Source organism: Rhipicephalus microplus, chromosome X (assembly GCF_043290135.1).
Source record: "Rhipicephalus microplus isolate Deutch F79 chromosome X, USDA_Rmic, whole genome shotgun sequence".
NCBI lineage: Eukaryota > Metazoa > Arthropoda > Arachnida > Ixodida > Ixodidae > Rhipicephalus > Rhipicephalus microplus.
Window position 1 is genome coordinate 219,332,510 of NC_134710.1, and position 27,410 is coordinate 219,359,919.

Sequence of the window (27,410 nt, forward strand, 5' to 3'; positions counted from 1 at the left end):
TTTAGAATGGGGAAGCACAAGCATAATATTGCGCTCATTGCAGTTAAAAAAAAACTCATTGCAGTCATTGCAGTAACAAAAAGTATTTAGATACATAAACCAATTATAATAATAAATGCATTGACTTTATGCAACATCTCAGTGTCGTAGCAGTTTTATGCATCATGCAGAATAAAAGTGCCAGCTGTGCTTGCTGGCACTTAGCAATGTAGAATTTAAATATTCCGAGAACCAGCTTCATTGCAGGGTTGAGAAGGCTTTACCCGAGCTTGCTAGTAGCAAACATCCATCGTTTATGCCAATATCTCATTTACACCTTGACTGCCTTTGCTTTTGCATACTTCCGCGTTTTCAATCATTTATGTTTGAAGCAGTAAGAGGGTAGTCACCGTCGTGGGGTGTCCGTCATATGTTTTAATAACAGCACCAGAACATTATTAATAGATTTTTCTGTGCAGGTTTTTCCCGAATGCATTTATTCATGACCGGTGATATGATTTAGAAAATATACCTGTACCACTCAATTCATTCGCAGTTATTTCTCCGGGCTCCACTGTGATTCTGCCACTTGAATATAACCACGAACAAGTGACGGCCCGTGCAGCGGCGGCGCATGCCCGGACGAAGCGTCGGCAGCGGAAGGGAGGCGGGCGGTCGAAATGCCCGCGGCTCTGCTCCATTTTCCGCGAGGGCGAGGGGCCCAGCGCTGCTACCGCGACGCCGAGAGCAGGTTGCGCCAACGGCGGCCACCAGGGCAGCAGTGGCGGCGTCGTCACGGCGCGGATCCCACGTGACGAACAGCCGCCTGCGAACACGGATCGGCGGAGGCAGGCTAGGAGTCGGCCGGCAGCGAACACTGTGAGCCAGTCGTCGTGAGAAGTCGAGCATCGGAGGAACCCTGCCGCCCTCGGAATGGCCCCACAGCTGCAGCCCGCGGCCCTGGCCGCCGCCGCCTTCTTCCTGACGCTGGCCACGCTGCCTTCGAGTGAGTGGCGGCCCTAAAGGTCGAACAGAGGTCGGCCTCGCGCGCTCCGCTCCTCTGCATGTCCCGCTTTCTCCGCCGGCTCCCCAGCGTCTTCATCTCTCCGGGTTAGAACCTCCGGCGGAATCTGTGCATCGGTCCGCTGGCGCGCGCGATGTGGCTTCCACCGGCGGCACTCCTGCTGCACGGGTTTTGCCTTGCGGTTATCGCGCGATGGCCATTTGCGCCGATCAGCCGGTGAAACCGCATTGAAAGACCTCGTGGCCTTAGCGAAGAAGAAACGCTCACTCACCTTTTCAACTTTGACAGGCGCACGCAAACAGATCTTTGTAGGTTCCGCATCCGGCATGATCTCTGGCTCTGTCAATGGGTGACTGCGTTTTCCCCTTCGTTTCAACGCGAAGGCGCAAGAGTACCCGGTTTCCTCGCAGTGAGCCAACCCTTTCACCCGGTGCCAGTATTGAACGTCATGTAGGGGTGGCGCTGCAATTTCAGCGCGTAGTAACCACTCGTGGACCGGAATGCGATGTGATAGGTAGCTACGTGAAACACTCATGTTTTACCTTGCTGCCTATTGAAAGTAATCGCATAAGATGCATGCTTATATGCGGATATAATCCATCGCCAAAAAGCCAACCTTTGCCCCATTGCGGTGGTCTAGTGGCCAAGGTACTCGGCTGCTGACCCGCAGGTCGCGGGATCGAACCCCGGCGGCTGCATTTTCGATGAAGGCGAAAATGCCGTAGGCCCGTGTGCTCAGATTTGGGCGCACGTTAAAGAACCCCAGGAGGTCGACATTTCCGGAGCCCTCCACTACGGCGTCTCTCCTAATCGTATGTGGTTTCGGGACGTTAAACCCTATCTAAAAAGCCAAATTTGATTTCAAGCTAAGTGACAGTCCGAGCGTCATGGTACGTTATAAAACTATATCCGGCTACCTAGATAAGCAAATAGACTTTAGAACAGCAAGCAGTTTTTCTATCTTTCTGGTCGTGGAATGGAAGAATATGTTATCCATTGTAATCAGAAGGTAGTGTTCAAGTCGCGTCGATCACCCTTTCTGGTGTATGATTTTGCATGTGATATTACGTGTATTGCGTCCGCTTGAATTAACACAGCTGAACTCACGTTATACGAAAACGTGTGTTGGTCAACTGTGCCTCATTTTCATTTTGTGCGATATATTACAACTGTATCAAAGAGTCCTGAGCAAAGGCATTTTTCTGGTCGTGGTTTAGCGCTACTGATGTATTAGTATTACCATAGCTGCTCAAAACTGCTTGAAGGCAGCATGCATCATTATCTGACTTCTATCGACAATTTTCTTTTTAGCGTTACATTAGAACTGTGGTACTTCTGCATTCTTAACTAGCTGAATGGGAATCAGGAGCTGGAATGACATATCCACCATTAGATCATGCACCATTTACCTCTATTACAAAAACCCAAGTTACATGAAGTCATGGAGTATTTGGCTGGAAATTATGTTGTAGCTGGCGCAGCGCGCATACGATGGACGAGTGATGCTGCTGAGAACGGGACGGCGCTCTTCGCGTCTTCCGTTAGCTACACAGTTGCGCGGAATCACTTGTTTCATACGTTTTCTATCACAACTTCTTATTTTAAGCTGCCGTACTGCACGTGACCTCATGACCTTGCCTGGTTAGTGTAAGGCGTCGTTAGCAAAAGCACCGAGTCGCTTAAAAGAAAGTTTTCGAATATTGATGACATTCCGAGTGAAATTCGAGCGTTTCAAGTGTAGTGAAAAAGTCCTGCTGAAACCACTACCAATGTACACAGAGCTAGCAGAAAAAAAAATGCCTTTTTTTTTTTACTTTGGTTGCTACACCTCCAAGGCTTCTCAGCGCCCACGAGAGGAGCACTAGATAAGGCCTCCAGGTATAACGAAAAATTGCTTATGCAATGCATCGCTGCGCGCGCATGCGAAAGCACAGGATGAAGTGGTTCGATGCACACTCGCATAACCAGCACGGATTGGTGTGCACGCATATAACAGTAACTACGCAAGGTCAAAAGCCGTTTAATATCGCCGCTGCACGTTACTGGTCTTCCACAAGTTATAACATTCGTTATACGATGGCACGTGAAAATTGAATATTACGTAATAATTTATCTAGATATCAGTGCGCGAGCATTGTCGTTCTAGTGCCCGGACACGTTCGCCGTGAATGTATCTACCGTCAGAGATGTGCAGTGCGTACAGCCGCGGCCACGTCTGTGTACAGCGCGCTAGGAGCCGGTTTCCGGGGCGAAACCTCGAGGCAGTTTCGGGCTCTGACGTGGTCGGTCATCCTAACAGCTACGCTGCACATGCTTTTGATACAGCACTTCAGAGCCCGAAACGGCCTCGAGGTTTCGCCCCGCAAACCGGCTCCTAGCGCGCTGTACACAGACGTGGCCGAGGCTGTATACACGCTGGATGGGAAAAGCAGGATGCGTGACGTCCTTCATTCTTATTGGAGACCTATAACTCGCAGGATGCGTTTGGAAAAGTGGCGTCGACGCACGACCTCTGCGAATAATGGCCCACTGGACAGCTCTTCGATGCCCCAAGGTGGCCTTGCTGCCGGTCCCTATACTCTCGCCACAATATCCCGAACAATGCGTGCGGCATAGCCCCGCACAATGCAATGCAGCCATGTAGGAATACGAAGGGCCCTTGTGTATGCTGCGTCACTGAGCATGCATGCTCATATATATTCGCCTGCTTCCTACGCACGACTCGTTCGCATTCAACGGGACATTATGTGTAGATGTAAAAGAACGAGTGGCGCGAGCGCTTCTACTTGTAGAAGCCAGCATGGGAGCTCATCGCTATATACGGGGTGATTAATACATTGCGTGTGGAGAAGTGCATCGCGCTACAGTAGCATTCCGCGCGATTTGTTCCCGCACTGTGACGCAAAGTTAGTGCTAACTTCGCATGCGTAGTGACCCAGTGGCTAACAGGCTACAGAAGCAGGATGAACCTGTGGGGTACATTGCTGACAGCGCGATATAGCTCTTGGGTGTTTTGATGCCTGACAGGAGCATCGCCAAAATATGTGCAACGACGTACGTCTTCGCGGGCAAACTTCTTTTTATTTCATTCTGTGAAACATAGGGTAAACTCAAGCGTGAACGAAAAAAAAAAAACTGTTATGCACGTGCTAGGTTGTCCCATCTCAAGTCAAACAAGCTTTGGTTTTCCTAATGTTATAACTTAAACTTATTTAAGTTATTTTGCTTTGACAGAGTGAGAGAGAAACGGGAAAGGAAACCACTATATGGAGCGTATTGAAAATTTCAGTTATTAAAAGATTTGATCAGTGTGACTTCGTGGGGTTGTCACGCCACTATGACTGCCTGCACATATTGATGAGTTGGTTCTCTCAAATAGGGGCGAAGCTGCATAGTCTGGGCGTTTAACTTCTTGCACTTCGTTTTGACAGTTTTGGGGCGGCATAAATTCGGCCAGCATAGCCTGTGATCGAAACTGAACAACAGCATTTTATATTCCCGTTGTGGTGCAGCGTACAAGGTCGTATAGCATAAACGCTGGTTTTGGCTACGCTCACTATATTTTAGACAGCATCGTCAAAAGACTACAAAGCTTCCTTTCAGTGGATGTTACAAGCTCAATTTTCTCTACATATAAAAGATAAACGTGAGCGAGAACGCAGTAGGATGCGTCGAAGGTCGTGACACTGCTGCGCACTGACTTCGCCGTTTCTTTCGCGAGCTGCAGAAGAGGCGAAAGATGAGGCCGATAGTGCAAGGAGGGGCGGAAAGAAGCGCATCGTGGAAGCGCCCCTGCGCGGTCCCGCTTTGCACCCACCCAACGCGGCGGCAGGCGCGCTTTCTCGCGCGCGCCTCGTTTGGCTCGGGGACCAGGGATCTGTGACGCTGGTTTGGCGCGTTTCGCAAGGACGTGCCGGCTGTGGCAATGGCTGCGAGTCAACCGCATGCGACACCAATACGAAAATGAGAAGGGAAGTGAGTGGCGCGACTGTACCAAGGCCTCGCGCGATCGCTCCATGGTGTCCCGGCTTTCTTCGTTCCCTGTAGACGTAGTTCGTTAACGTCGTCGGTTGCGTCGTCACCTGCGCGGCGCCGGCCGGCTGGCGTAGCGCTTACCGTGCCTCTTGAAGTGCACTGCCGCTGCGGCACACGGTTTCCGTTTCCTTCAGCGCACTCGGATATTGTGCATACGTTAAAGCGAAAACTTTCAGAACAAAAACAATATCCGTACCGGCGAACTAAGAAATCGATGGCCGAGGTCAACGACATTGGCGCAGACGATCGCTTTTAGTTAAACGTGACTGCCAGCGATTGCTCCGGTGCACGTGTGTGTGCATGTGTTTGTTAATCTGCTAGGGACGTTCTCCCTAAACAGTTCCCAAGGGCTGCTGGTGTTTGCCATCTCACTTCCTGGAACAAAATTCAAAGTTTATACAGATCTTCTGGATAAGACATGCCAAGTAAACGGCACATTAAGCGGCACCCGTGTTTTCATCTTTACCTGCATGCTATGCGTGCGCCGTTAAAATGTGGTAGCAGCATTTGCCATTTCATGCAACTGTGTTCACTTCGCTGGTCCCGACCAACACACGTGTGCGACATATTCGCCTGGTAGACAAGCAATAAGCCTTAACAGATTATATCGCTAGCTTGGTCGTAGCGAAAACGTGCATGCATTCTTGGATTCGTGTGCGAAGGCCTCGGTACTTCAGTAATCGAATGTCTTGACGGCGCTGTTTTCAGCGTCGCTCGCGAACGATTTCAAGGTTGACGCACTGTTTCATTGTAGTACGGCAAAGCTTGCTTCAATTAAGGTTACATGCACGCCCAACCAGCCTCATGGTTGGTTGCATGCCCCAGCGTACGCAGAGCTCACCTTTTCATCAATGATGCACGATACGTGACCAAGATGAGGCCTGTGAAGCCAGCCTATAATAATACCAAGGAAAGTTAGGGGGCGTTTTTCTGTTACTTAGTTTGCCTACTGATTGTGGTTGTGGAATGAAGTGATACGAAAGTGGACGAAAAGAAAACTTGTCGTCGAACCGAACCCCCAAACATCGCTTTAAGCGCATTCGCAATCTGTTTGCATTATATGCTCGTGTCGACCAACACAACAGCAAAGGAAACAACGAGGAGGGAGGGGGGCTACCTCAGTTTACTCCTCGCCCCGCCACGGTGGTCTAGTGGCTAAGGTACTCGGCTGCTGACCCGCAGGTCGCGGGATCAAATCCCGGCTGTGGTGGCTGCATTTCCGATGGAGGCGGAAATGTTGTAGGCCCGTGTACTCAGATTCGGGTGCACGTTAAAGAACCCCAGGTGGTCAAAATTTCCGGAGCCCTCCACTACGGCGTCTCTCGTAATCATATGGTGGTTTTGGGACGTTAAACCCCACAAATCAATCAATTCAGTCTACCCCTCTTCTTTTGTTGATTGTGTAGCGATGGTCTCGGTACGGCTGCAGGTTTGTTGCAATTGAGTTGTATATTCAGGTTTATTGGTGAGCTCCCGGCTTGTAAAAGATCGCGTGCTACGTGACACCATCTGGCACACAGTAATAGTAATAATGTTCCTCATTGGTCACACTGGCGTCGAGTGGCGCTGGCTACCATTCTCATGTTTATGCATGCTGAGATCTCCAAGGAAGTGGGTGAAGAAACGACCGCTTCCGTAGCTCAATTATTAGGGCTTCGCATGCGTAATGCGGAGGCTGTGGGATCTGTCCTCACCTGCTAGCAGCAAGTTGTTCAGTGCGATAGGGTTAAACAGCTTGTTTCTCAGAAATTGCAGAGCTGGTTTTGTTGGTTTTAAGCGGAAAATCAGCGTTGTCCGTGGAAAACAATTCGGTGTAAGTGCAAAAAAGTAATTAATAAAAAAAGCTGCGGTTTCGGTGTGACGGAGGATTTGAATTTGTGACCCGCCACGATGCATGTAGCCACTCAACCCCAGCGCAAATGTTCCTGTAGCCTGTAAAGATGGCGAGCTATTCTTATTTAATTCCTAAATGAAAAGAAGATAAAAGTGAGCTCCGTAACTGTCTCTCGGGGGGAGGACGCCGCAACAGTATCTCACGAGAGATGGGGGTAAGGAGGGATTAAAAGGATAGGATTGAAATGTATAGGGATAGAGAGAGGGGGAAGGAGAGAGCGTGGCACAGGGACAGTGACATCCAGAAGTAAGGAGAAGATAGGAAAGATCGACACGGTCGAAGAAGTCCGAAGACGGGGCACCACTCAGCGAGATCTTGTCGGCGTCAGGAGATGGCGTAGGGCGTGCCAGTCGGCCAGAGCTGAGCTGTCGTCGGAGGTCGTGGGGGTACAACCGGTCGGCATGAAATCCAGCGACCGAGTTCCAGACGGCGAGCATTAGTAATATGCACATCTCGGAGGTGCTTCAGCATGGCCGAGGCTTGGCTATCATTCACAACATCACGCAAAGGGTACACGGGCGCGCTTTTCTTGTTTCCTTGCACAGCATGCATGGATATTAGCGCTCGAGGGCGTCCGCACTTTGGGAAGCCGATACGAACACGGTCACATTAAGTCGTTCTTTTCTTGAAAGCTAAGTTGAAGCGTCCTCGCAGTTTTTTTGTGAACTTTTCTTTCATAAATACTACACTTTAATTCAACCGCTATGCTCCGGCACGATCCCTGCTATAATGCCTTTTTGGGATTGGCAGTATGAATAAATAAATAAATAAATAAATAAATAAATAAATAAATAAATAAATAAATAACGCCTCATACCCTTTATTTGCTTCACTATCGTTGGTTTCGGAATGTTGTGTTTAACAAAGAAATAAGCCCCTCGCTAATCACTCTTCTTGGGCTCGAAATTGCCTCTTAGGAGGTATAAATTGCGGGCGTGATAGTTTCTCTTTCTTAATTTCATTTTTTCTGAATCGGTGCTTATCACAAGATTATGTCAGGGCAGCATAGTGACTAAAAAAAAAAAAGAGCGCTTAACAAAGAGTTGAACGGGGTATACCTCCGCGGCCGAAAAAAAAACGGCACATGGTTCTTGCACACGGTTCCTTCTGACCGTCGAAGCTCTCCCCTAAGCCCAGAAGTGCGTTCTATGGACACACACACACCGCGAGTGTCAACATTGTTGGTCATTCCTAAGCGAATGAAAAAAAAAAGAGTATCAGGCTGATTTGGGTGCTCCTGATACCAGCTGTCTCCTGAACCAAGAAACAGTGTACGTTACGTGTTCCAATGGCCTGGCAACCACGTCTACAGCGTAGGCTCAGCGCTTTCTGTGACTGTGTTTCTTCTGTGGATAGGGTGACTCAGGAAATTGAACGCACGATTCAGCTAAAGCATATTGTTTTGGACGGTCATGTATGCCAGTGAACAGAAAAGTGCGTTCATTATTGTAGAGCATCATGCAAGGGCTACTAGCGTTCTTTTTTCTGCAGTGTGCTTTTTCTGCTAATTTTAACTATAGGGTAGTGACTGGTAATAACTCACCTATATTTAAGTTTTCTCTGCCATTCATTCATTCACTCATTTATTCATTCATTCATTCATTCTCGAAGCCGCCTTAGTGGCTCAGTCCATGCATGACTTGGCGAATGCGCAGACATGGAGGTCGTTTTTCGTTAGAGGCGGTATATATATATATATATATATATATATATATATATATATATATATATATATATATATTTATATATATATATATATATATAATATGCAGTTGAGCGGTTTAACGCTATAGGCAGTCGAAGCTGATTTGTAGCCCTTCACCTCGGTCTTCTTTTACTAGAGCTTGTTTTTTTTTTTCTTGTACATCAAAATCAACCATGGTATTGCCTTGGTAGGGTAGGGAGGGAACGACATCAAAGGCAGGAATTCAAACGAAAGGGGTCTGAGGGCTCTTGTGCTTTACGCATACTCGTTCTCACCGTTTGCCTTTGGGTGGCTCTAGTAGTTTATTCGAGTTCCCAGCAACGCGGCATTTTCGCTGACCCAACAAAACTACCCTAGCGTAACGCGTGATCAGCGGCCATTAAACGCGGTCCAGTAATCATCTACTACTGCGCCGAATCTTACCGACCGCAGGTGGGGGCATGAATGGAGACACGATGGCACATGGGTGGCAGTCTGGCCCGCTGGGAGAGTCGCCCTTGGGCAAGTCTCTAATGTCCATTTATGCCCTCCTCCTAGACAGAGGATCTGGTTGAGGTGACGCGACGGCAGTATCACGTTCAAAAGTGCCTCAACTGGGGCTAGCCGGGCATGGCACACTGAAGATAAATGATTTGTTGCAGAGCTACACAAACGAACAATCAGAAAATGCGACTGTAGCGCAGGTTGAAGAATCCAAAGCTTAGTCAAAATAATCCGATGCGTGTGACTTTTTGCTGGAATACTTATTTTATTCTATTAATTTTAGAGAGAAACAATGTGTGCTATTCGGTGGGGAAAAAAAAGGTTTACTCAAAGTCAGAGTGATGGTGAAATCGTTTAGCGTTTTCATCCAATGGGGTAGGTATCGGGTTCCGTTCCCTGTGCTGTGGACCCACTGCAGTTTTTTCAAAGGAAACATTTCTGGCCCAATCAGGCGCTCGCTTGTGTATGCGTATACTCAACTCGAAAGGTGGCATCCCACCATATTCCCTCTTCCCAGTCTTCAAAGACTGGGAAGAGGAGGAAGTAATTCCTCGTTCGTTTTTCCTCTCACCACTAGCGCTGAGCCGCGCCCCTTTCTAAGGAACAGTAGCAGTTTTTTTTTCTGTTCCAAGCTCCATCTTCCTCTCCCTGTCAAAAGTGTGTACATATACTTGCCGCGTATCAGTTGGCTGGTTCATCAGAAGCGAGCAATATGCGACGAAAAATGTATACGTATGCATTGCAGCCAAAAAGAAATGGAAGGGGAATCCGACAAAATTCGTCGAGAACTTCTCTTTTGCGAATTACTTAGGACGAATTTCTCGTGTGAAGCAAGAGGGCGAGCGAGTATGTCCCATACTTCCCTACAATGAAACTTAAGGCTCGACTTCGCATGTGCGCCGTTCGCATTAATAGGTGAAAGTGCCATCTTAAAGGGGTGTATATGAGCATGGTGTAACCCAGGGCCGTAACTATAGAGGTGAGTTGAGGGTTCTCTGTCACCCCCCTCCCCCCGAAATTTTTTCATGCTTTAACTTATCAGGGGATAATAACGTATTTACACACCTTCACATCGACCGCCAGTCACCAAAATCAGCTGTTCTATACAAACTCTCCCCCCCCCCCCCCCCCCCCAAAAAAAAAAAAAAATTCTGGGTATCGCCCTGGTGTAACCTACTGTAGGCAGATATCTCGTGCGCTGTGTATTACAGAGATGGTTGAATCGTCTGCAGCATTTGTCGCTGGTGAGCAACTATTTCCAGGTCATCTTGGATTGTCTGGTACTTTCCTAGCTTGTACGTATACCTGCTAACCGGCAGAGTGCTTTGCCATAAAGATAATTACGTTACGATAATGCATGATTCCCGTGTCGTGGTAGGTCGGAAACGAGGTTATAGACACCCAAAGAAGTAGCGTATAGATGTTAAGATGAGCGTGCTTTTCTCCGCTAATCGCCCTGCAAGTATTCGCGGACGAGGTAATATATTCATTCCCCTTCTCCTTCACGCAAAGTGAAGTCGATTTTCATAGAAGTCGCGTTCTATTGTAAGGCAAGCTTCGCTGTGTGCTCACCGCCTGCTACGCGGCGCTGGGAGTCTGTGCCGCATTTGTTGAATGACTTTTGTGACGACTGCAAACGACGACAGGCCCGCGATACAGCTTGGCGGTCGACATCAAAGGGGGATAGAGAATGGCAAACAGACACGGAAACTGGGTGCTAATGCCATCAAGTGTGCCGCCACCTTCAAGGGAAGCGGCGGAGTTGTGTTCACGTGCTCCCGTCAAAACTTCGATAATGCTTCGCCTACGCGCCTCTTGTTCTCCGGAGGTGCGCACGAGTTTTGATGCGCTCACAGATTGCTGTCGCGAGGCGAGGTTTTCGTCCCTGCGGTCGCCGCTCCGTATCGCTAAGACGGTGCCAGCCACTCGAGATAGCGGCCACTTATGTGCGGAGGATGACGATCTGGGGTTGAGCACACAGGCGACAAATGTGCAAGCCGCGTCCCTCAGCTTGAGGAGGTCCGAACTGTGTGCGCCAGAACGTACTGGAAAAACACTCGAGAACTACCGGATTTCGCCGGCGTTCTCCGTGTTCTTGAAAGCAGTCTCTGGAAGTGTGCCTCGTAAAGATACGCTCGGCGCGCTGCGGGAATTTTTCATCGCAAAGAATCGCTGGCGAGACGAGTCTTCCTCGTGTGCACTCACGATCAGCCGTGTTCGAACTTGTCCGAACCCTGTAGTGATAATTTACCGCCGCACGTGTACACTAAAAAAAAGACTTTTTAATTTTATAGTTTTTTTCTTATCGCACTCTTCTCTCGCAGGCCCACTGTTTGGCTGTATTATGGAGCATCAAAAGTGGCCAGCTACGCGACACACGCCTAGCGAATGATTTTAACGCAGCAAAGATAACTTGAATGATATGTCAAAGGCACAAAATTATGATATCATGTAAAGTGAACTCGTACGCAATGCGTTTTTGTTGACTGTTGCCGCATACGCAGGGCCACGTCTTTCCTCCCGTTCGGGCAAGCTAGCCTTCCATCGCACTTACATTTGACTGTACCCCAAATGAACTGCAAAACATTATACCGCTTGCCTGGTTGTATTCTATAGCCGCGATCACACATATATACTGGCGCACAGTGGAAATGTTGTGCCAAGTTCCTACACGAGGAAACCTGTTTTTAGCGATATGTTATCGCTTTATTATCAGGACTCGGTGTGGCCATAACTGTTTTCAGGACCTGTGCAGCGTGTCGTTTCAAACTGCACTCCACCGAGTGCGTTATGTGCCTAACTGGCAACATCCTTTATCATAATTTTGTGCATGCAATAAAATACAAGCGGCGCTTGTATATTGGACCTGCTTATATGGGGAATCTTTCGTGTTATACGATGCATGAACGTTTGCACATAGGCGTGCGCATGGGGAAGGCGATGCAGGGGCGTGGTTGCAACCAGTTCCTTGCCATCTGCAATATAAATTGACTTAATAAGAAGGGGTGCCCCCCCCCCCCCCCCTAAAAGAGATCTCTGCACATGCTTATGCGTTTGCGTATTCATTATTAGTATACTTATATAAACACTCGTATGATGCATACAGAGTCACAGCCTTTCCATGCGTTTTTGGCACAACTCGCGAATGGGCTTTCTACATATACCAGGGTTCTCAGACTCACCCCAGCTATAGCGGGCCGCAGTCACAAAATTCAGTCCCTCTAGGACCGGAAGAGTGAATCAAGGTTAAAAAAGGCTGAGAGGAGTTGACCGAAATGTCACGTAATGCCCCTATTTGAAATGATGCATTCCACATATCTCATATAAGTGGACCGCTACTGAGGGAGATTTGGCGTCAGGATACGAGAGACGTATCGAGACTAATCTCCAGAATGGCTCAAATGAGGACGCCGATGTTTAGTGAAATTGTGATTTTGTTCGGCCGGTTATGTTTCAGCACACAATTTCATTTCATTTCACTTTATTTTCAATTCCAACATGATAGATAAAAAACTGTTTGGACCCATAGCCAAAGGCTAGAATAGCGTCCAATGATGCGATACAAAATGGCACAGTATTCAAACGATAGCACAAGGAAGGCAACAATAGCACATGTAGCAAAACAATAGAACAAGGCATTGAATCAGGATACAAGATGATAAACATTGCGGATATAGAAAAGAAAGTTAGGCATTGTACAGACATATATATTCAGATATACGAGCTTGGGTAAGATAACAGAAACGTAATTTTTATACACAAACAAAATAGACAATCAGTAATAACAACTACGCAGTAAACTTTCACTGGACGTAGTGATCGCATGGAATGCCTGAGTAAAATAAAATGCGTATTTGAAACCAGTCCGGTCTCTGTAGCTTAATACCCGAGCAAATCGTTATTAATTACGATAGGCAAGTAAATTATGCGAGTATAATTTGGCAGTCACAAACATTTTATTCCTTGTGAAGCTGCGGGCAGCAAGCTTCGTGTTGAGGCCCGTGATATACCTGTACTGTATAGCCAACCACGTACTAAAATTTGCTAGTATGGCGCGCTCGTCGCTTAATAACCTGGAGCCGTGGTGCAGCTCTTGGCGTGCTTGTAAATTTTGATGTTTTCGTATGCGAGGACCGCGCAGCGTTGTCGGGGCGCCGCTCACCGGGTTGGCGAAGCCGGTCTCTCTCGCTCTCTCTCTCTCTCTCGCCGGTGACCTATTTTTTCAGCGGTGGGTGCACTACCAGAGCTTTCATTGCGGCGCAGGACGTCAGGCGGTCTTTGCGTCACAAAAGAGTGGAAAAGAAAGCATTTTCGTTTTTTTTTTTTTTTTTTTGCGCCGTAGGCACGTTTGCCGCCAGACAACGCAACTGTAATCTCGAGGTTCGCCGATAACCGGTTCGCTGACGATATGTCGCACGGAACTGGCTGCCTCTGCAGAGTGTGCGTATCTTCCTTCGCCTGGCTGCGATCTAATGCTTTTCTACTCGAATGGAAGTTTTAGCAAGGTGTATGTAAACTGGTAGCGTAACTTCCGTAGAAGCCCATGGATTGAGTAGTCCGCGGCTCGTTGCCACTGTCGCTATCTACGTAAGGAGGGGATAACTAACCGCAAAAAATAAAATAAAATAAAATAAAACGTGATGTCACGACCGGAAGCGCTAGCGACGTTGCGCATTTGTCCTACATGGCGCGAAATTGAGATTTTTTTTATTGTGGGGGGGGGGGGGGGGGCTGACTTGCTACATACCTTAATCATTACGCGGTTTTATTGTGCCTTAATTTTGTCTGGCTAATTGCATGCTAGATAGAAAACAAATAAAAATAACAAAGATTGAGGGAGCAAAGTTGTTTTATTAGAGAAATGACGTATACTTGCATTATGCACAAGATACTTCGCCGAGGCAATTTTGAGACAACTGTTCATGAGCACAATACTTCAAAAATAACGTTGACCAATCGTTGAAAACCACTGCAGCAAGACAGCTGTTTTGAAAATATAGAGCTTTGGCAGCCGTAGAGCACAGCGCGTTAGTCTGTCGCGTTCACAGTCGCCAAAGGCGAAGGCACGCCGGCCGTGCGTCAGCGAAAGCAGTCGGCAGTCACAGGAGCGGCTATCTGCACATTCTGAGAGCTAGTTGAGCTCTGAAATTCGCATAAAAAATAGGTAAACTTCTGAAGGTATGCAGCAAACCACCACGGAAAAGTGAGCGATGCCTCGTTGGCCTGGTAATGCGCTGAACCAAAAAAAACGCGCTGAACTAAACACAAGCTCTGATAGCATATCGCATGGATATGCACCCAAATCCGTTGGCTCATGTTATCAGACTGCCTGCATGTGCCCACTGTTTCGGAAACCAAACGAAAAAAAATAGACGTTCAACCACATACTAAAGACCAAAGCTTATTAAAGTATTCTACTAATGCTTTGTAACAAATAACTATTCAAAATAAACGTTTAAATTTTTTTTCGCTATTTGTCCCCCCTCACGTAGTCGCACTTCAATCGTCTCGCGGCTGTTGACATTTGTCGCAATAGGCTTCAGACCACTTTTCGTGCAGACTTTCGCGACCTATTTAGATTTAACTTGGCTTTAGTTTGAAGCAAAACTTTATCTTTTTCCCCAATAGTGCGTGAAGCGTCATTATGCTCCTGTTAGACGACTTCTTGGCTGATTTGAATGAATCTTGTTAACTTAGGAGAAGAAAGTTGTTTTAGCAAGTATACAGGAAACATGATATTTAAGCCTTGTTTATTACAAACTTTGCCGAAACGTCGCAATCTTGCAAGCAAAGTAATGTCGCAGTTTTATGCACACTATCTGTTATTGTATCCGAAGTGAAAAATTTTCATGTGTTGCAGCTTACATAAAGTCGTCACAATGTTTACGAGCATCTTGTAGAAAATCTGCTCGAGAATTTGTGGTATAGTGTTGTACGAATAACGAATTTCCGCTGCTTTAGATGTGTTATTTGGGATAGTTTACAGAATGCGACACGTTGTCACATATAGACATAGCTGCTGCATGGGCAAACTCGTTCATGAGTCGACTCACTCGGACTCGACTCGAGCCGTGATTCTGAGTCTGAGTGAGTCTGGGGGATTTGGAAAGTTTGGGCCCGAGTGAGTGCAATTGAGACGAATCTTGGTGAGCCTGAGTCCGAGTGAGCACGCAAATTATGTTTCGTGTGTGTGCCTGGGTGAGCTCCACGCTATGGTGATTACTATTCCACTTCAGCATTTCTATTGTCCTTACGCCAGCTCGCGTTTATGCACACGTCCACTCAAACATATTTGAACGCACCTGCGTTCATACGCCTAATCAATAATTATAGATCAAAGGCGTGAGTTCCGTGGTGGAGAGGTGCCTAGATTTCTTACTATGAAACTCTTTCACGGGAAGTTCTTCGTAAAAATATCCCGTGAATGATCTCTTTCAATAACAGTATATTTACTCGATTGCAATTACTACTTAAACGCACGAGGCCAAAAGGTGCCAGGTAAAGCACCTATTATGCCCGATACTGCAGTGGAAGAGCATGGACACCATGGTTGAATGATTGATTGATTTGTGGGGTTTAACGTCTCAAAACCACCATATGATTGAGAGACGCCGTAGTGGAGGGCTCTAGAAATTTCTACCACTTGGGGTCCATTAACGTGCACCCAAATCTGAGCGCACGGGCCTGCATCGTTTCCGCGTCCATCGGAAATGCAGCTGCCGCAGCCGAGATTCGATACCGCGATCTGTGGGGCAGCAACCGAGTACCTTAGCCACTAGACCACCGCTTCGGGGCGGAAACCAAGGTTGAAAAGGCTGGTCATTCGCTTACGGACTCATGAGTCGACTCACCCAGACTCAGAGCGAGCCGTGAGTTTGAGTCTGAGTAAGTTAGAGATATTAGGGTCAATTTGAGTCCGAGTGAATCCCAAGGCAAAATATAGTTCATAAGCGAGTCTGCGTGAGCTCCACATTTTTTTTTTCTTTTCGACCTATGGGTATAGGTGCTAAGTTTAAAGCTAAACATTCTGACACAGTTCCCTGTGTGGACCTTAAAAAAAAGCTCAAGAAATAACCGCCCAAGCACTCCGTACAGATGGTTACCCAGCAAAGCTGAGACGTGTGGCTACAGGCGGTTGTAGACTTTGTAGCCAAAATCAAAGTGCTGCCCGAGCAACTCCCACCGAAAGCAGGGGTCGGCCTCGGCGAACAGGTTTCCTTGCCACATTTACGTTGCCTTGCCTGCAACACCGCTTCCGCGACTCGCCATTGTCGCTTACATTCGGCTCGAAAGGCTCGAAGGATCCTCAAGGCGCAGTTGCTGCTTGCGCCTTTAAACCCGGCCCTGTTCCTGTGCCCGGACTGCTGCATCGGCCTGGTGAACACGAATTTTCTCACGGATCGTCTGTTGGCGTTGTTTTTGGAAAGTTGTTTGTTGTTTGGGCGTTCATAAGATTCGTCTCCTTCTCATGTGGAAGTTGTAACTTGAGACTACTGCGCGCGGGCTGGAGGCGCGTCTTCGAAGGAGCGAATGACGTCACTAATGTTGCTTCCAATGGTGCTCGCTTGGGTGCGACGTAGAACGACGTAACTGGTGCAGCGGCCTTTTGAAAGTTTCAGGTACATGGTTGAAAATTTGAAAGTATACTAAATTTTCTGTTCGTATCTCTATACATAGATTTCGAAAAACTATATACAGACCGATCGGCCTACTTTCATCGCTAAACGAAGTATTTGCGAAGGTAGTTTCCAGTAGAAGAAGGGACACACTTTGCTTTCACCAACCTTAAGAACAAGTTTCAGCAAAGGGCTACGACGAATCCACTTGAGGTGATCAATAAAATAAATTGGAAATATGTCAAATATACAAAACCTTATTATGTGGCAATAAGTGATTACGAAAAGGCAACGAGCTCACTAAAAATACCAGTGGTTTTGTAAACGATGCATCACCGAGGAGTCCATGGAACATACGTGATACCATAACCAACTTGAATAGGGATTTCACAGCTGCCTTGGTCTTCCTCAAGGAAAGCGGGAAATTTCCGATGCAGAAGAGGGTCCATCATGGAGATGCAATCTCTGCATTAAAAATCACCGCACGTTAAGAAGCGCTCACACGACTATATTAGGATGAAATAAGAGTCAAAATATACTAACGGGAAAATCTCAGTGACTTACCGTTTGCATACAACGCATATCGTTCTTCAGCTATGTTGACGATGAATTGTAAAAAAAAAAAACTATTGAAGATGTAAACTGAGAATGCATTAAATTATGCGGTTGAAGATGAATACGCAGAAAGCAATGCAAGGTGGTGTGGTGAAAAAGCGAGAGTTCGTGACAGGCAACCTCCGTAGAGGATATGTATACTAGCACGGGAGCCTGCTCATGCAAAACAGCGTAAACAAAATGAATGAGTTGGTGTGAGTGTGGCATACATTCTCACCTCGTGACTGGCAGCATACCACTGTCACCAAAGCGGACAGTGTTAACTGTTGTTAACTTGCATCTTTTATTTGCACTCTGAGATCTCTCTCTTACGCACTTAATTGACCATAAGCACGTTCAACGGCGTATCATTGTCCGCTTGATCCACACCACAAATGCACGCACCACTCCCAGCAACTCTAAGCGGGTGCTCGGTGTCACCACTGACAACGATTACCTTATGTTTTGTATCGGATGCTGTATCGCACTTACACATTTCTGGTTCTACAATGCCAAATCGATACATGTGCCTCTATAGTAGTAGTTACCGTTCAACATAAAGTTCTGCACATCAACCGTGATTTCAGCAGTGGATCAACAGAAAATCGAAGTAGGCTTGCGTCTTCGCATTTTAAGACAGCCCTGAGATGATCTTGAATTTAAAATTTTTTCTTGCACAAACGCTACGACGACGAAGCTGAGAAAGCATACGCGCAACACAGCACATGCACACTTTTATTTATTAGCTTTTTTCTCAGACCAACGCCGCAAGCAAAGAAGTGGACGAAGTATTGCCGCGATCACGTGCAAGCGGTCACATGCAAGTGGTTCTTTTTTTACCATTTGTTTCGGACCATACGTGACCTAAACTTGTGTATTTTAAGGCTTTCACCTTTAACAAATTGCATAAATCGAATGGAATCAGCTCACGAAGCACAGTGTGGGTTGGAAATGATCGGAGGGGGGCCCTTCAACCGGCAGTGGACATAAGATATGCTGATTATTATTATTATTATTATTATTATTATTATTATTATTATTATTATTATTATTATTATTATTATTATTATTATTATTTATTACGATGATGACGCTGAGGGTGAATACAACCCACCGCTGTGCCTTTCTCATTCTACGAATGCGAGGTGGGGCTGGGGCTTGAAATATAATATCTGTGCCTATTAATTGCACCAAGTCTGCACAGAAGCCACAGTTAGATGAAAACTAGATAGTGTACGTCGGCTAATGGCATAGTTATCACGCAGCGGTGTCCTGTGAATGGTGCCCATATATGGACGGAAACTGTATGAGGGGCAGGGACGTCAACTTTGCTAATGGCGTCTCCAAATGTTTCTCGTTGCAGCTACCAGTGCCATCCGGTGCTACGAATGCAACTCTGCCACTAGTGCCGAATGCGATAGCAACCCGCAACCTGAAATGCTGAAAAACTGCAGTGATCAAAGCAAGGGCTCCAAGTACACGGCCTGCAGGAAGATTGATGAAAACGTCGACTTCGAAGTCAATGGCTGTAAGTAAAGATTACAATTTCTGATCGTGTGCACTGCCGAGCCACCACTCTTGTTCCTGCAGCTTCTGTAATCAGCAAAGCACTGGAAACATACCCACGTGCATATTTGTCCCTTTGCTTTTTCGAATATGCGCAGGATCGACAGCTATGAGGGATTGTACATGGTCGGCATGTACTTCTGACATTTATTGGAGAAATGGTTGTAGTTAGTAACCAACTTGGTGAAGCCATCGATCTGTCGCAGTTTCGCATGCTTGACGCCGGCCCATGTGTTCTTTTGGGAGGCGTTTCTCGTTGCTTGTGACGTGAACGCAGTGCCGTGTGAATGAAAAAAAGGTTTTGTTTTTGTTTTCTCAGCATGTCTTCTTTTTTGTGACACGTGAGGTACACGTCAGTGAATGAAGCGGGCAAGTTTTTTCTCCTGTTTTACCCATTTGGTCGGGCATTTTTTATGGAGTGGTCGCGTAGTGGCAAATAAAAATAGGCGGCCATCAACCGTTACTATAGAATAACTCAGTTTCGAAGCTCCGTATCTCTGCCCGTGGAGGAGGATGGTCTGCGAACGGTGGTCGCGAGAACTAGCAGCGCTGCAGTCTGATCTTGCGCTACTCTCGGCGCATTGTCTGCTACGGCGGCGGTTCGCTGAGCTGTTTCTCGCGCTGGTGTCCCTGTTGTACTGTTATCGAACTTACGCTTTCATCATGCGCTTCCAGTCGACATTCTCGCGTCGCATTTGTGGACTGGACAAGGTCTCCCGTGTAGATTGGCCCGGATGTGTTGTTCATTGCAAGTTGGCTAAGAATCGATGTCCTGCCTATATTTTCGCTGTCTGCATTCGGTTTAACCTCAAAGTACTGCTTATTCTACATGAATCAGCATTTTCAGCACAAAAATTTTTATCATGACCGCTAGAATTTTAACCACTGTCATCTGGCCTAGACGAAAAACGGCCCACAATGTCAGTAAAACCCTCAAACAAGTTGACTTAAATGAAATACGAACATTCTCTATAAAAACTGTACTCACGTTTTCTACTAGTTAAAGAAAGTGAAGAAATTCCTTCAAGAAACAGTACCCGTGCTTCACACTGTCATCAGACAAGTCTTCGTGACTGCTACCAATCGAAAGCAGAGTGCAGAATGTTACAGCAACTTCACCTTCTTTCTCGCCTTTTCCACCATTTCTGAAAGCTCCTGATTGTCATGCAAAAAAAGAAAAAAAAAACAAGTATTTACGAACATTACGCTCACGTTTTCACGATGAGCGGTATAACTCAAAAGATGCAGTGGCAGCCACTCCAACTTTTCAAGCACAATCCAAAAGAGGTCATCAACCAGGGAGTTTTCGTGAAAAGCCTCTCTATAGTTTTCTCAATTACCTTTAATGTAGAAAGAGGGTGGTGTAAGAGATTATCTAAGCAGCCTTCTTGAAAACACCTCATCTGAATGAGTGCACTTGCGTTTGGCTTGGGCGCGCCTGCTTCAGGGGTACTTGTGCGAGATGCTAGAGGCCCTCTTTGCACGTTGTCACTTATTCATTTTTTTGTGATGGTACCCACAGATGCAGTGCACACATGGTAGGCTACTTTCTAGAGCACTTCGCTGCACCGAGAAGTCACACTGACATGTGCCACCGTTGCCTGCTCTAGGTTCCGAAATGAGAACACTGTGATTGAGAAAAATATCTATTGCTGTAATATGAAACAAACAAAATCTGATGACTGGCAAAACACCACCGCCCATACGTTTGTGTCTTGCTGCCTTTTGTCTTGCTGTTATATTTCTGGCGGCTCCTCCAAACTGGGCACTGAGCATTCGAGGGCCACCATGCGTTGAGAAAGGAGGAGGGGATTGGCGCTTTGGTTATGAATATTTCGGCTTCAGCCAATGGGGTGGAATCGCCGAGAACAAGCGCGGATGGGTACCGAGTGCGAGTTCCCACTTTCCACGTGGGATCAAGACTTCTTGTCCACCAAGACATGATGGTAGTGCGCTACGATGCCGTCATTCTCACACTGAACGTCCAGAGACTTTGCGTTTGGCAGTGAGCTTTCTATCTTCGTGACGCAAAACTTGGTACCACCTTCTGAATTGAACCGGATTTCTTCGAAGGTCCGTCACAGTCAACGTAATTGGTTTATACCCTGATGATATGCAATTGATTTACTACGCCTGATTTAAAAGTTGTACTATAGTAACATGATCTTAAGTTGTTTCGATCGTCTGGTAACTTTACCGGGTTATTTTTACTGGAGGTTAGAACCACCTTTCAGTGTGTGCTTTGATCATGCTCCCAAATTAAGTTGTATGATAAACGACTGCCTCTTCACCTATGTTTATATTTATAATATTTATTCGGTTATATTATTTGAACGTGATAGTTTTAACAAGCTCGTTTCACAGAAATTCCGGTGTTGGTGTCCCTGTCAGCGTCTCCGGTTGTAAAGGAAAAAATCAAGAAACCTGCCAATAATAAAAAAAAAACTTCTGTACGAGTGAGAATCAATCCCAGGCTCTCTGCGTGGCAGTCAGATGTTATACCAGAGAAGCACGCCAGTGGTCGAGACATACGAAGAAAAAAAAGGATATAAATTTCATGTAGTCGAAGTTTTTATGTAGTCGAAGTTGAAGCTTTCATTTCTGTAACATGCACAGTTACACCACGTACAAAGCTAAGTACAAGGGCAAGAGATGTTACGAAACGAAAGCTGTGTTTGTAGCCAACTGTTGCCAGATGCTTCCGTGCTAACAAAGAAAATAGTCATCGCAAAAAGAAGTCCCAAGAAGGTGGCACCACTTCCACGAATAAGCACGAAGAAGCCCACAAAGAGCTGAAATTTAATAAATGTTCCCGTTCTTGAAAATATATAATTAATTGTAATAAAAAGTGTCACTAAAGTACGAAAGGAAGAAGGGGGTGTCAAGAAACTACTTGAATTACTTTGTACAATATATGCGTGACTATGAATGAAAAACCACATTTACTCATTAACATTGTCGCCTGGGTATTCTACATTCGGTTGAATGCACATTGTGAATGATTAACGGTACTTGTTGAATCCTCCAGCACATGTTTGACTTCAAGACTCAACTTTACAGTCATCGACAGATGCGCTATTAGTGTATGGAAGCTCACTATTGGTGAACTGGGTGATCTCTAAAGTAACTATATTTGCTGGGAAAATGCAAATAAGCCCAAAAAACGACACAAAAGACCGGAAAATTCTACAAGTGATTCGGTGAAATAAGAAGCCGAAATTCGCGTATTGCTTATTAGCGAAACTGGCAAGCTTGTTCTAGCCACTCTTGCCCATGTCCTTCGCTCTGTTTCTAGATTAACTATGAATAACTTGCGAGACTAGGCTTCCCTCATACCCTTCTAAAGTGCCCAGCTGCCAGCCACGACAGTTGTATTAATTTTAGTTGTTACACTGTTGAGAACACTCTATACTTGAATGACGCGTCTTGATTGCCTTCTACGTGGTGGCTATACGATAAATCTGCAGTTCGAAGGAGAACGTGCGCTGTCTTGGTCGTTGCGCAAAAGGCCGATTTCTTGGTTAGAAGCGACGCAGAGGACCACAACAAAGGGTTCAAGACGATAAACGTGCGAGTCTACTTCATCGGCGCCGTGTCTATCGTATCGTTGTTTTGTGCCCTTGTATCTTGCGCTGTTTCCCATCATAAATGCAAACCAACTTTGCCTCTATGCAGCTCTCCTTTAGAGATTTGTGTTCTTTTCTCATTAGACGCCCATATGGGTGAGTTTCTATGTAGGCATGATTCGGTTAGCGGGGAAATTGGATAGTAAATACTAAACAAATAATGCATCGTAAGCTACGCTTCTAGCTCCAATGCCGCTATAAGAGAAACATGCTCGCGATGAAGTGAACATGCATTGTAGATTAACAACGTAGGGAGGGGGGCTGAGTCGCAACATTGAACATGTTGATTTCTCGATGAAAATTGAAATACTTCAAGGAAGCTCCCTCAAACGCGTTTTTACCTTTATTGCTGCCAAATGCCCTTGCACTATAGGCATATATGTTTAGGTGGACCGTAACAATGGGCAAATTATAGCCATGGCGAAAAAGTCGTTACGTAATCAGTGGAACACTTTATATGCTACATTTATCTTTTGTTAACGTGAGAGCGTTAAAGATCTCGATCGCGGAAATTCCAGCGTCGGCGTCTTTGGTTGTGAGATAAAAATCATCTTATACGTGACCGATGAAAATAAATGATAAAAATCCTGGAGCTGAGTGGGGACCGAAACAGGGTTGTTTGGTTTCAAGCTGGGATCGAACTCGGGTCGTTTGCGTGTCAAACGGATGTTCTACCACACAGCTACGCCTCTGCTTCTGAAAACAGTGAAAACAACTTCATCTGCTTGGAAATGCCGTGAAATGCTTCACAAATACACGCGTCCTGTATACATGCTTTACAATGCAACATGAAATATTGCAGTAATAATGCGTGGTACAAGCATTAATTGCGAACGGGCGTCAGAATGTTATTATCATAATGACTTCGTTGTTGAAAGCCGGTACCCCACAACAAAAGGTACACACACTACGGCGCCTATTCTCTGAAGGCCACGTATTGGGTACATAGCAAATTAGAAAATATTTTATGCACTAAGTGTTTGAAGTACGCACTAGGAACTGGATGTCACTAGTGTGTTCAACTCATAAAGGAGAAGCTTTAGGGTCCCCTAATTTTTTGCACGATGAAACATATACAGGGTGTCCCACATCACTTGAGCCAAGAATTTGAAAGTGAAGGGCACTTAGGAGGCGAATTGAACCAAACGCATACTACTCGCAGTAGCCTGTAAGTACTCGAGCTATTTTTATTTCTTCTCAGACTATTTAATTATTATCTCTTAATTATCATTGTAATTATGTGCTGGAAACCCAAAATATAAAAACTGAGATGTAGAGCACTTTCAGAAACCATGCACCGACTAAATTGTGTCCTGTATGATACGGCTCGCGCTGCTGTTATTTCCACGTTGTAAAAAAAAAGCCTGCGAAGTGTGTAAAGAAGCAGTCTGACGGACCGCGAGCGCGCTGCTATAGTGCTGCTATAGGCTTTCTTTACAACGCGAAAAAAATAACAGCACTAGACGTATCGTACAGGAAACAATTTAGTCGGTGGTTTCTGAAAGTGCCCTACATCTCAGTGTTTATATTTTGGGTTTCCAGCCCATAATTTAAAAAAATGGTAATTAACACGTAATAATTACTTAGTATGGGAAGAAATAAAAAAATAGCCAGAGTACCTACAGGCTAGTGCAAGTAGTACGCATTTGGTTCCATTCACCGCTGAAGTGTCTTTTATTTTCAAGTTCTAGGCTCATGTTATGTGGGACACCCTGTATAGTCAAGAATTCACATTTAAGAATGTCAGTATCGCACAACAAAGAAATATTAAAAAAAGTTACTAAACCGGCTTTTCCTCTACTTTTAGTTGAACAGTGCATGTCGCATAACTCAAATGAATACCTATGATGGAGGCCACGCATCACATAAGTTTCTCTAAAATTTCCCATGAAACGTCAAGTGCTGGCTAATCCCAGGCACTGGACAAAAGTATGAGCGTTTTTGATCGTTCTTGCCTGTCCTTCGTTCACGTCCAGCTTTTGCCCTATTAGCTCGGGAAAGCCACAGAAGGTTGAAGGAATGGACGACATGAACACTCGCTTCCAGCCATCCTTCATTGCACAGAGACTAAATTTAATATACAGGAAAAAGCAACAAACAAGCAAACGAAGTGATAGCAATGAGAGAACGCCCACATACTCGCAGAACATCAAATTATGAGGGTGGTGGGCACCTCAACCGGATTATAGGTTGACGTGAAAGAAGGGGCAGGGGAGGGTGTCAGTTACAGGCGCACGATTTCTTGGTTTAGATAATTGAAAGGTTACCGCATACTTGCAAGGAGGACGATGATTGACTACGGTGAAGTCCTCGATGACTCCGCGTGCTTGTTGCTTTGTGTGCCTTTTGACAACAGCGTTTTGTCCTGCATTTTGACTACAATTGCCTCCAGGAGCCTGCCAAGAGTCTGAAACATTACAGCATCCTGGCATTGAGCTGTTACTCAAACGAATATGCAAAGGCCTGCAACACGCTCTCAGCATGCAATGGTGTGATCCCACGATTCGTGCATGCTTATAATTGGATAACCGCAAGTGCTCTTTCATAGCTGTTCTTGGTGATCTCTTTCGTGAGTGGCCCACCGCGGTGGTCTAGTGGCTAAGGCACTCGGCTGCTAGCCCGCAGGTCGCACGATCAAATCCCGGCGGCTGCATTTTTGATGGAGGCGGAAAGGCTGTAGGCTCGTGTGCTTGGATTTGGGCACACGTTAAAGAACCCCAGGTGATCGAAATTTCCGGAGCCCTCCACTACAGTGTCTATCATGATCATATGGTGGTTTTGGCACGTTAAACCCCACCTATCAATCAAATCATTCAATCAATATTTCGTGAGCAAGATCCGAAAGGTGCGGAATACCGGCAGCACTTGCGCATTGATGCCTTCACGAACTTTTACTAAAACAAGGAGCACTAAGCTGGAGAGTATTTTCCGTTACTGCTTGCTTCACATCTCTCTTGAAGACTGTGTAGATGACGCTGATCAGTAGAACTGTGCCAGTGAATGGCGAATGAGCGTATGAATTTTCTTGAGATGCAACTAGGTATGAATATGCCAGCTTGCCCATAATGACGACGTGGACGACCCACCACTTTCTCTGACGCCACGACAAGCAAGCACCCAGGTCTGTCAACCATTCTGAACCTTGCGAGGCCACGCGCGTTGAACGAGGGTGGGTCGTTTCGCACGCACTGCCGCCTCTTGCGTCCTTTTTCTTTTTCTTTTTCGAGCAATAGTGTCAAGGCCGCGCTGTGCCACGCCTCAACCACGAGGGGACATGAAAGACGCTGCACGGCAGGGATGTTCCTCACCTGATAAACGCTCACACACGTGTGGCACTTGCGGCCTCTTTTAATGCCAAAGCTGCTCTCTTACGTTCCATTCTTGAACAAAATCTGTCACCTGACGTGAATGTTGTGCTTGAGCAGCCCACTGGTAGAGCTGTTAAACGAAACTCCGCTGAAATTAAGTCTTAGTATTTGCATTAAAACTTGGAGGGAGTGGCGGCGTCGCAGGATGCAAAGCAAGACAATCATAAAATATTTCAGCGGATACCAGGACAGTGCAACATTTCTGGCAACAGGGCAACGGACGAAGGAACATGCAAAACACACCGCAAAAAATGTGATGGCTGACAGGGACATCTCCAAACTGAAAGATGGGTTGTGCTTAACTATTAAATTATCTTCTTTCACCATGTGTACAAGTACGTGGTTCCACCTCAGTTCAAATCACCCTCATTAATGCCTTATCTAACTACTTATTGAATTCTAAATTTTTTCTTTAGTTGTACGTATGTAAATCCTTATTCATCGGTTAAGTCTGTGGGCACTGCCTCACGAAACTATTTTTGCACTTATGTGGCCGCACTGAATTTCCTAAATGCAACTTAGTATTTGTAGACGAAGATGGGCCGCTTTTTTTTCTAGATTGCTCACATCACGACAAACCAAGACGGGGACCTAGATCCAGAAAATAAACTTTTAGGCCCGTGGTCAACGATAGCCTTAGAACTTTTTGACGCTCTAAACGCGTTGAAGGGTTTTCTTAAGGAAAATTGCATTGCTGTTATTTGAACGTCGCTCAGTATAAGTATGTCGTAGTTTGTTTTCTTGTCTTGTAGGGTGTCTGTATGCGATAACTCATCTACATTATTCATGTACTGCCACTGCTTATATAGGTTTTCTAATCAGGTGACATTACTTATATTTTGAGACTTAATTGGGCAGTAGCATTGTGCTATTCGAATTGTACGTTCTATGCACCTTGTATTTTTTTTAACTTCATCCTGGTGTTACAGTGAGAGCTTTGATTACACGTATTTTTTAAATTTAATATGTTGTATGCTCCATTCCTTCAAGCGCTAAGCAGTAGCCGCTGCGTATATGTGTGACTGCTCCTACATCAGTGGTTCTCAGCCATGGATGTTCTGGGGACCCCTTGTGCTCTCGTGGAAGAGATGAGCGACCTCACGCAGAGAGAGAGAGAGAGAAAGAGGAGGGGGTCACAAATTAACAAATATGCAACGTCAGATAGCTGCCTCTTTTTCTACGGCCAGGCAAATAATGGTCAAACTGAGGTGCCTCCACAATTAAATATCGAACAGCTGGTAAGGAAGGCTTGGGGTCTCCAGCCACATTCCACCAGGTTTTAGCGATGTTTGCACTTCGAATATTTTTTGGGGGAGAGGAAGGTTGGAAGTGGCTGATGGGTTTTGCGGGACCCAAAAATGGCGTCGCCGATCCGCTGGGGTCCGCAAACTGCATGCTAGAACCACTTACTTACATCATAATAAAAACCGTGGCTTTATTCTGGCGTAGTTAGCCATCGTGTGAACGAAAGTAGACCAGTTGCCCCGCCGCGGTGGTCTAGTGGCTAAGGTACTCGGCTG

General features: G+C 45.9%; 1 protein-coding gene and 1 long non-coding RNA gene across 2 annotated transcripts in view; one reads left to right on the top strand and one right to left on the bottom strand.

Annotated features, from left to right (window-relative positions):
- Positions 1 to 394: 394 nt before the first annotated feature.
- LOC142775988 (uncharacterized) lies at positions 395 to 1,478 on the bottom strand. The gene is made up of 2 exons (XR_012887214.1): positions 1,275 to 1,478; positions 395 to 1,163 (listed from the first exon to the last, which is right to left on the bottom strand). It is a non-coding gene; the product is annotated as an uncharacterized LOC142775988 (long non-coding RNA).
- The window catches only part of LOC119187733 (uncharacterized), a 28,005-nt gene continuing 1,320 nt past the window's right edge, over positions 726 to 27,410 (top strand). Inside the window, exons 1-2 of the mRNA XM_037435811.2 lie at positions 726 to 985; positions 18,694 to 18,858. Coding sequence (XP_037291708.1) covers positions 913 to 985; positions 18,694 to 18,858 — 238 coding nt within the window. The 5' untranslated portion in view covers positions 726 to 912. The remainder of the gene's footprint in view (positions 986 to 18,693; positions 18,859 to 27,410) is intronic.